The sequence below is a fragment of the Periplaneta americana genome, chromosome 6, assembly GCF_040183065.1.
Source record: "Periplaneta americana isolate PAMFEO1 chromosome 6, P.americana_PAMFEO1_priV1, whole genome shotgun sequence".
Classification (NCBI taxonomy): domain Eukaryota; kingdom Metazoa; phylum Arthropoda; class Insecta; order Blattodea; family Blattidae; genus Periplaneta; species Periplaneta americana.
Window position 1 is genome coordinate 139,556,402 of NC_091122.1, and position 10,496 is coordinate 139,566,897.

Below are 10,496 nucleotides of genomic sequence, written 5' to 3' on the forward strand. Positions count from 1 at the left end.
GTATATTGTCCAGGAATTTGGATCCTCTCTTTATCTGGATCTTTTTATCTTTTCTAGATTCCCAGTGTAATTTTAATTTGCAGTCTAAACGAACTAAGATCACAGAAGAGTGTTAGGGCAGATGGTTTCTGTTCATTATAGAGTTTTCTTCAAAACACAGATGGAACTTTCATAATTCAAACATGGAGGTCTTTTACAAATATACTACCAAGCAGTCAAGATCTATTATGATGAACACTGCTACTGCTTTATTATTTAGGTTATTCAGACTTTCACACTGAAGTTCTTCACTTAGTTCTATTTATATACTGTACCTCTGAATGGCTCAGCTGTACTATAATTTATAATGTGGTGACTGTTGGATTTTTATGCTGTTTTTTACTAATAAAGTGGTGTTGTGGGACATGGAGAGAGAGCTTTTGTGACCTCAGCACTAGAATGAGGTGGTGTGGTGGTATCATGCTCCAACCGCCTTTTACACCCAGGAAAGATCAGGTACTCAATTTGATAGGGGGCTGAGTGAACTTTACAGGCATTCTGATCTAATGATTAATTTTCTTGCTGAGATCTACTGTAATATAAATAGTTTTACTTACAATAATTATTACTATACACAGTATTTTGAATTTCAATTATTTTATTACCAAAAGAACCACTGAACAATGTTACTGTCTGAAAAGCTGCAGAGGAGAAACTTGATTACTAGGGCCAGGAAATTCATGCATCTGCATATATTTTTTTCATTGACTGAAATTAATTGCTGATTAATTATCTTAATGAATCATCAATATTTAAGCTTAACAAACCAAATTTTATGTTGCATATATTTGCTTTTTTTTTTTTTTTTTTTTTAATAAATGCATATTTCATGATATTTATATTATTGTGGCATATTTTCGCGTTTAAGCTCATCAAAACTGATTTTATGTTGGATAAAATTGCATAGTTTGGATTTTTTAAATAAAAGCAGCTTATTCTATTTTTGAAAACTGGTATTGAATGAAATGATTATAATTATTTTTACCAGAAAAGTATTGAAAGTTTCGTGGCAAACCTAGTGAATCACCAGCACAGTAGTGTGCTGCTCTCAACAGTTCAATCTCACCTAGTTCGATTTATAAAGTTATTACATTTATTGCTTATTATTATTTATTTATTAGTGATATCAAGAAACATAGAATTTTATTAGTGCATATTTATTGGCATATTTTAAGGTTTTTAAAGGCATATTTGCATGCATATTTAGTAGGGTTTTAAGGCGTGAACTTCCTGGTCCTACTGATTACAATAACCTTTACAAACAAATTTATTCTGTTTCTTGATACACTCTATTGATGGTTTCTAGTGTTGCTGTTTTCATTTCCTCCAGTGTACATTGCTTTTTTTTTTTTTAGTTTATGTAGTAGGTAAATTACACATTCAATCTCCTGGTATATCAGTGTACATAAAAAATAAAACAAAAAAATAAAACGATCAATCCATCGACCTGGTATGTGTTGATTTAGAAAAACTGCCTAATGCCACAGCTCATGGACAAGGAGGAACAGGGGTTCATTTTCCAACAAGAAGGAGCCCCTCCACATTAGCATTTGGGGGTCCAGAGGTACCTAAATCAACACCAACTAGATCGATGAATCGGATGCAGACAGCACATTCTGTACATGGCCATCCCGTTCACCGGATTTCAGTGTATGATTTGTATTCTGTGAGGTTTCGTCAAGGGCAATGTTTATATACCTCCATTTCCAGCGACGATAGCCAAATTGAGAAGGTGAATTAACATAGCAATCAGGAACATTACACAAGACATGCTTGAGAGAGTTTGGCAAGAATGGGATCATCGCCTGGAAGTCTGCTATATTATATGTGGGCTCATATCAAGTGCATCTAAAGTCAGTATAAAACTTCAAACTTCCCTCTTTCAAATGGTTGTAAGATCATGTACTTATGTTCAATATTGGTGAAAATACAGCCTTCCAAAATCGTTCAATAATTTGTAACCATGGTATATTATAAAACCTAGGTTATAGTATTGATGAGCATACTTATGAATTGTTACCTATTGTAGTGTTTTCAATTATTTTCCTTCTGCGTGGATTTCGTCGGAGTAACTCTATTTCACGACCACTTGGCTCCCACGAATGATAGGTAGCAGATATCCCAAGTGACTTTGCTGCTTTGAGCCTATGCTCATGTGCAACCACTGCCAACTCACGATCATAGACATAATCACCACACTGAAAACACAGGACTGCCCCATATGCAAGGTCGACAGCTGCAATAAAACAGGTTTAGAACTTCAGAAATTCTTTCTACAATAGAGGGACGTAAAAATATACACATGCACAAGCACACACACATAAAAAGATAGACCTAATTTTAGCAAGTAATTCATTGAATAAGTGTTTAGGTTTTGCACATGTAGAAATTATCTAACTAGGCCTAGTATTATACATCTATTAATTTTGTATCAATATTAAACAATAATAAATTCCTACAGGGAGAAAAAAAACTTTTCTGTATAACATTTGACATTATTGACACAAAATTTATATCACACTGCATAATGTTATCATACTGGCAATGATGTGGCACATGCACACGAACTTACCACAGTGGCACAGCCATGGGAGGAATCAATGGGGCTGAAGCCTCCCCATGATGCAAGTGCTTTTTATTTTTTTAATTAATGGCTAATATTCACTGTAGTACAACCAGTGATAATGAACGCAATATGGTTTAAAGCATTTCACATAAAATGTTTGAAAATTACTGAACAGTTCATTGTTGTTTGTATTAGTAATTTCAAAGGAAAACACATCCCAAATAATGCTATAGGAATCCTAAATTGCTGTAATCAACATGCATTTGCCAACGTATACAAGTTGTTGATAATCTTTTGTACATTGCCTGTATAGCTACAAGCATCAAAGGATGTTCCTTTTCAACCCTTTGTCGAATTAAGTTGTATCTAACAAATACACTGTGTGAAAACAGACTGATTTGGTCAAACTTAACATCCACAGAGAAATTATAGTAACTGTAGAAGAAGCCATCAAAGAAGTGCAGCTCAGAGGTCTTCAACATTTAAACTTCCATTTGTGATTACCGACTGTTATGTCTGGGAGTGCACAAATCCTGGGCAACAGGTCTCCTAAAAATTTGTATGTGTCACCGGAGTTTTTTTATTGAGTTCAAAATTTGTTAAGACTTCGATTTCAATTACTAAGGCGCTATGACTAATATAACAATATTAACAAAAGTGGCCGTAGGATGAAATTAAAGTGTGTAATGCAAATGTGTTTTATTAATAATTAATTATACAGGGTTCGGATAAAAAAATAATGGCAATAGTGCTATAATTTTGAAATGACTTTATCATCAGAGGAAACATCATTTACATTCCTTCTGTCAAACTTGTGGAAGGCATCATACACCAACAGTGTGTCCATCTCTGTTGATGTTCCGAAATGAACGCCCTAGGCATAAATAATGAGATCTCTTGTGTTGTAACGCTTCCCTCTAAGTGGCTCTTTCATTTTGGGGAAGAGATCATAATCGCACAGACACTTATCAGATAAGCATGGCGGATGTTCCAGTATTTCCAATCACCAGTGGCACAAAAGATCTGTCATGGCTTTAACAGTGTGGCTCACATTGCAATGAAGGATGATAAGAGTCATTTCCAGAAGGTACAGTCGCTTTCTCCTTAAAGCTGGACAAAGGAGGTACTGCAGGAAAAGGCAGTAGTAGACAGCAACTGCTGTCTGCATTGGTGGTACAGACACTGGTCTTGGATGAGGAGAGTTGGGATGCTTCAATTCCATAGTTCATATGAGCAAGCCCATGTTTGGTCCATAGTGAGGATCCATTCAAGGAAGTCGTCCTTTTGCACCTCAGTGATTCGATGGGATATCCAATGTGCTGCAATTATGTGTAACTCAAGAATATCATGGAGAATGTGGAGCACAGTCTTGTGGTAAATGCCTATCTCTACAGCTAATTCACGTGCAGTCCATCGGCTATCAACATCCAGCAGGTAAGAAAGAAGCTGAATAGTGCGGTCATCAATTTGGGACTGTTCTGAACAGGGCCTGTCCTGAACAGCATCCCTCATCCCTACCTTCAGTCTCACCTCTGTGGTTTGCAAACAGATAGAACACTTGATTTCAGCATATCTAAGGCAACATTGGAATGATTCAAATTGGTTACATAACTGTCAGCATGGGTTTCGGGGGGGGGGGGGGTCAATTAGAGTCAATTAGTAACTGTATGTCAGGACTTAGCAGACGGAATAGATTCAAATAGCCAAGTAGATGCAGTGATTATTGACTTTTCACGCGCATTCGATGTAGTCCCACACAACATATTGTTGGTTAAACTACAATCAATGGGGATTGACTTCAGAGTACTCCAGTGGATCAAGGAATTTTTAACTTGTACTCAGAGAGTACGGGTGGGGGAGGAATTATCGAGCGCAATTGAAATTACTCTGGGGCCCCTTCTATTCCTGGCTTTTGTAAATGCTCTGCAAGTTAACATCTTCTCCAGGGTTCGCTTATTCGCGGATGATTGTATCATATACAGGGAAATAAAAAGTTATGAAGATACTACTCTTCTTCAGAATAACCTCAATAGAATAAATGATTGGGCAATAGCCAACAAAATGAAAATAAATTCTCTAAAGAGCAAAGCCGTCAGCTTTACAAGAAAAAGAAATAAAATAATCGCATCGTATATGTTAGGGGGTGAAACCATTCCGGAAGTTAACAAATGTAAATACCTAGGAATAACATTTAGCAACAAGCTTGGCTGGGGGGAACATGTTACTGACACAGCAGGAAAAGCATGGAGAGCGTTACAGTTTGTGATGAGTGTACTAAGAAACCTAGATTAGAACATATTAAGACACTGGAAAAGATTTAAAAACGGGCTCTCAAGCGTTGTCATAATAATTCACCATTAAAATGGGACACACTCACAGACAGGAGAACGCGAATTCGATTATGTGCAATGTTCAAAACATACAGAGATGAGCCTGTCTGGAGAGAAATAAAAAATAGATTTCAGCCACCAAATTACTCTTCAAGGAACGACCACTCATATAAATTGAGGGAAAGAAGACAGAGGACAGACACTGGAAAGTTTTCTTTTCTCAATCGTACTATCACGGACTGGAATGCTTTACCTGCAGACTTGCTAAAGGCTTTACCAATAACCAAAAATGTATTTAAAAATAGGCTTAAGGACTTTACTAACAGGTGGTAGTATATTATACACACTATTTGTGAAGTGTGTTGTGTCAGTGAAGTGTTGTGTAAGTAAAGTGTGTTTCTGTCAGTGAAGCTTTATAGTTTATAATGGCAGTGCAAAGTATTTGAACAGTGAAATGTTTTTGAAGTGTTAGTGAAATCAGGATAAAATCAGTGAAATGTGTCGTAGTTCCAGTGCAGTGAGTGAGTTGTCATCGAAATGAGTGTAGTGCTGAAAGGTACTTGTGCAGGTATGAATATATCATACTCATGGGTTTTAGTTCGAACTTACGGTCAAGATACATATTAGATTTACTTTAAATGTTATTTTAAGTGATCGTGCTTCGTTTAATTTAGGATGCTCCCTGTTATTATTATTAATTATTATTAGTATTATTGTGTTTATTATTAGCTAATTGTCATATTGAGTGTAATTAGTTACTACTGCCACCAGGTATATACCCATTTGGAGTGTGAATAAATACATACGTATATGAAACACTTTCACATATCATGTCACTGTACGATAATGACAATCATGCTTCACACAGTCCCTGATAACAGTCCTGTACACTATGACCTCGTACAACTTCAGTTTTGATCCACGAACGTTGTTGCAGCTCTGTAAACATGTCGTTAGGGTGCTTGCACTATCCTCCTGTACTTTGAGGCATCATCATATTTGACTGAATATCGTACAACCGATACCACTTCCTGCACTAGCTCATCTGACCTTCTGTTCTCAGTTCCACAACACCTCAAAGCTATCTGACTTACGTGACTGATATAGCAGCAGTATTGCCATTACTTTTTTTACCAACCCTCGTAATATATCTTAAATCGAATGGTTTTCTTATTACATGTGTGACTAAAATGTGGAGGCTCCTGAAAAAGAACGCTGGTGCCTGAAAATTGACGTTTTGTCTATGTTAATTCTTACTTTATAAATATAAAGCACACAGAACCAATAATCTTTTAACAATCATTTCCACACTCTTCAGTTTTTATATGTAATAGGTATACCTAGAGTTTTCTTCTTTCAAAGCGATGGCCATTATTCTCGACATTGCAACAGAAAGCAGAGGAATTCTGTTGATGTATTTCTGCACTAATTACTTGCAACTATCTCCAAGACAAAATAGACACCTGTTCGGTAGTAGTTTAACAAGCAGCATTAATGAATTTTCTATGTTTAGGTCAAGATTATAGGGTCCATCATGTCATCATGTCCGTCAGGTCGTGTGCGACCTCTGGTGATTTTTGTAGATTTCATAAGCAAGTACCCATATAACATTTAACTAGTCTCTAAATTATCATATTATGAAGTCAATTTACACTGTAAATAATGAAGGGATCACAGGCGCGACCCCGTGTCCTTGTTCATTAGCTATATACAGAAACAAACCTAACATAACCTAATCCATGTTACATTATATGGCACTCCCTATAATGCGTAAGAGTATAAAATTACTCTAGATAAAGAAGACTCATCGTTATAACACTTTCGGCAATCAAAAGTCAACTTGATAGACATGTGTAGTATTCCACGTGTAATTATTTGAATGTTAAAGTGTTTTAAAATTCACCTACATAGGCCTATAACATGTTACAAGTAAAAGAACTAAGCTTATACGCAAGCATGTATGAGAAATAGGTATAACTTAAGAAATAGAATATTTCTTTAAATTTTCTTCACTCATACCTAAAAAATGTTTCTTGAGCTTGGCATGCTCTTGGATATGTCCACCAACATAACAGCCGAAAAATATGCAATGAAGGCATGAATGTAAGCGAGACCCAATACCGTTGCATATGTGACAGAAACATGCAAAAGCCTGAAACAAAGTTACAATAATATTAAAATAAGCTTAATACTGTAACAATAAATATTTACTTTTACTCTCCTGAATTGCTGATGAAAAATAGCATAACATATGAATAAGAAATTTGTCAGAATCTGTAATACTTCCTATTTAAAAACATGAAAAAAATACAACTTCAATACCTAATGTCAAAGTGTTACTAATAATGCTTACTGGATACCACAGCAACACACCTTTCTACTTCGGGCCTCAGCTGTTGTACACGCCACAAAATACGCGTGTATTATCCGGTATGGTTGGATTCCTTTCGCTGCTTTAAAATTATTCAAATGGATGCAACCATGATCGTTCATTTCAAATAAAAACTAACAAGAATATAGCAATCAAACTGAATAAGTTAACTGATTATTTACATATACTGCAATTACCCTCCTTTCCTCTGCCGACAGCCGGCGAGTTTCCTTTCCTCCGTCGTCCCTCACTCCCTCACCCTCTAGCGAAAGAGCGTGGAACTTCCTTTCTGATAACTTGTAACGCTAATCATAATTGAATGATGAAATATTGAATAATTAATATTCTTTTGTTTAGCCGTCAGTTCCCTACAAGTCTAAGAGCGCGACAAAAAAATGGAGTAATATTATCTATTAAATTGAACGGAGATTTCGTCGAATCGACTACGATTAGAGATTATGATCACTACAAAAATATTTTCGTCGTTTCTCATCTGTTTCATCCTAGATCATAGGTAGCTCAAGCCTGTACCACCGCCGTCTGGATCCCCCCGCCTAGCGTCTGGGGAGCATATTGAAAAAAATCAAGTTGAGAACGAACATTCAAATAAGATGTATGCAGATTTTGTGTACCGGTATACTCGGTGCAACGCGTTGAACATCATATTCATTATATAATAATAATAATAATAATAATAATAATAATAATAATAATAATAATAATCCGTGGCGCTACAGCCCATGAAGGGCCTCGACTGACCAGCCGGCTGCTGGCCTCACGCCCACATGCCGAAGCAGAGGTGAACGATCATCCAACCAAAATGGAGGTATCGTGTGGTTAACACGATGATCCTCCCAGCCGTTATAGATGGCATTCCCAATCGGATTTCGCTACCTGTCGTAGCTCCCCAAGTGCATCACGATGCTGGGTGGGCACCGGTCCCATACATTGGCCGAAATTTCATGAGAAAATTTCTTCCTCCATGAGGACTCGAACCAGCGTGCATTCCGTAATGCGAGTCCTAGGCAGGATGCCTTAGACCACGATGCGGGACCATTATGTATATATATATATATATATATATATATATATATATATATATATATATATATATAAATTAATTAATATTAAATATCAATCCAATAAGGGGCCTACTTGATTCGCAAAATTGTGATTGATCACTTCATAGACAATCGTATTTACGATAATCTTCAATAAAGCTAGTCGTACTTGACGTCATTTTAGCTTAAAAGGTCCATCATCACCCCTAATCACAATTGGATCATCACCAAATAAAAAAAAAATTCAGTTTATTCACGGCCACCTAAAACAATCTGCTGCTCGCGCAAAAATTACCCACCGGCGATGGATAACTTTCAATTGTAGCATGTGCTCTCATTTTTAGTGGAAAAAAAGCATGCACAGTTGAATGTGTTTCGTTCACTCTTGCATGCATTGCTTGAATGCTTAAAGTTGAACCATGTAGATAATCTTCAGAACTGTGCATGGGCTAAGGTTGAATTTTACAATGCTTGTCGGATTCGGGCCTTAAAGAAACCATTTTTTTTTTTCCGCAAATTGATTAAAAAATAATACAATTTTAATGCATGTACGATAATATATCGACTTGGCACCCATACAGAACAGTAGACTACTGGTACCCTAACATAAGTACATATTTGGTTCAACTTCATATTTCGTAACGCCATTATCTTGTCTTGTCTCTACTCTGTCTTAGACACAGAGGATTATTTGTTTTACCTGGGAGACTAGGATATTACTCTTTCTCATGCTCCTAATGCTGTTTCTAACCACTGTATCCTCTGCTTTATCTGCTAGTCTTCGGATTTGGTTCAGTTCGGGCCGTGCTTAAAGATTTCGGCCCGTGCAGACCTCTAGTCTGTCTGTATACAAAGGTCACTAGGAAAGTTTTGCAATGTCTCTATACTTTCACACCTTTTTTCAAAATAATTTCCACCGCACTTAATACGCATCTACACTAGTCTAAACCAGTCACTGAACCAAGTCTACCATTTCTTTTCTATCAATTTTGCACACTTCTCAGTCAATGCTTTCAAGATCTCTTCATTTGCTCTAAAATGTCTGCAATTTTTCACCTATGAGAAGAGTCCAAAGTCACATAGAGTAAGATAGGACTATATTAAGAATGATCAAGCACAATGAGTCTTGATTTTGCAAAAAAAAAACTCCGAAGTTAGATTAGCTCTTGGAGGAGAAGCATTACTGTGGTGCAGTAGCCAAGTGTTGAGCCATGACTTTGGGGTTGAGATTCTTGAGCCCCCTAGATGACCTGAGGCAAGCACTCTTCACTATACCATTTAACAGTCACTGAATGTCGTGTTTAGAGAACAATTTGTTACACAATGCCCTACAAACTGAAGAAAACTGCTTAACATCCTCTTCTTTTGCTTAAGTCATTGGTGCAGTCTCATTTTCGAACTCACACTTGGTTTGGGCCTTGGTTACAGCATCATAATGATAAAGCCACATACTGTCACCATGATGATGCTCAAATTTCTTTTATTTCCTAACATCATTCCACAATATGTGTCCTTTCTCTTTGTAAAAAGAATGTGGCTCCCAGAGACTGCAATGCTTTCTCACATTGAAATGATCATGCAGGATCATCTGAACAGCTGATGCAGGGATTTGGAGAGTCTCCTCTATTTGCCAGTATGTCATTCCCCTATCCTGCTAGAGCGTTCTCCTCACAGTCACTGTTTCCGAGTGTAAAGTGTCGTCTTTAAGGGTAACGGCAATCTTCACCTGGCACAGAAGCTATTTCCCTAGTCCTTACAATGATCAAGTGTCAATCAAGAGAAAATGTAATGGATAATTGCTAATAAACCTTTGATTGAGGCTCTGTCTAATATGTACATTAGGGCGTATAAAAAATTAAAAAATCCGAAATTCAAAACGTAAGGGTGTACAAAAGTTGTTTTGTAGTCTCTTTTTCTTTTATAAGCAGTAAAATAACTAGATCCCTCATTACATTTTTCACCGAGCCGCAGAAGGTCTAAAGATTATCGTAGAAAGTAAAATTTTTATTTATTTTTTTATTTTCATAATTCTTCGGTGCATGATCAATGGGGCTTAACTCACTTCTTTTTACAATTTTTAGTTTCTGAACAGCTATTAAAAAGAAAAACTTAAGTTTTAATTTGGTATT

At 36.5% G+C, this 10,496-nt stretch overlaps 1 protein-coding gene across 5 annotated transcripts in view; it reads right to left on the minus strand.

The window, feature by feature from the left end:
* Positions 1-7,804, minus strand: part of not (ubiquitin carboxyl-terminal hydrolase nonstop) — a 33,284-nt gene extending 25,480 nt beyond the window's left edge. For 3 of the 5 annotated variants that reach the window (XR_011332695.1, XM_069829086.1, XM_069829085.1), the window contains exons 1-3: positions 7,309-7,804; positions 6,955-7,087; positions 2,060-2,275 (exon numbers count right to left, since the gene is read on the minus strand). Coding sequence is in view for 4 of the 5 variants with exons in the window: in XM_069829086.1 (XP_069685187.1) it covers positions 2,060-2,275; positions 6,955-7,087; positions 7,309-7,428 (469 nt within the window). In the remaining variant the exon portion in view is untranslated. Of the gene's footprint in view, positions 1-2,059; positions 2,276-6,954; positions 7,088-7,146; positions 7,269-7,308 lie in introns of those variants that run through there. The other 2 variants (XM_069829082.1, XM_069829083.1) reach the window with 2 other exon arrangements.
* Positions 7,805-10,496: the final 2,692 nt, after the last annotated feature.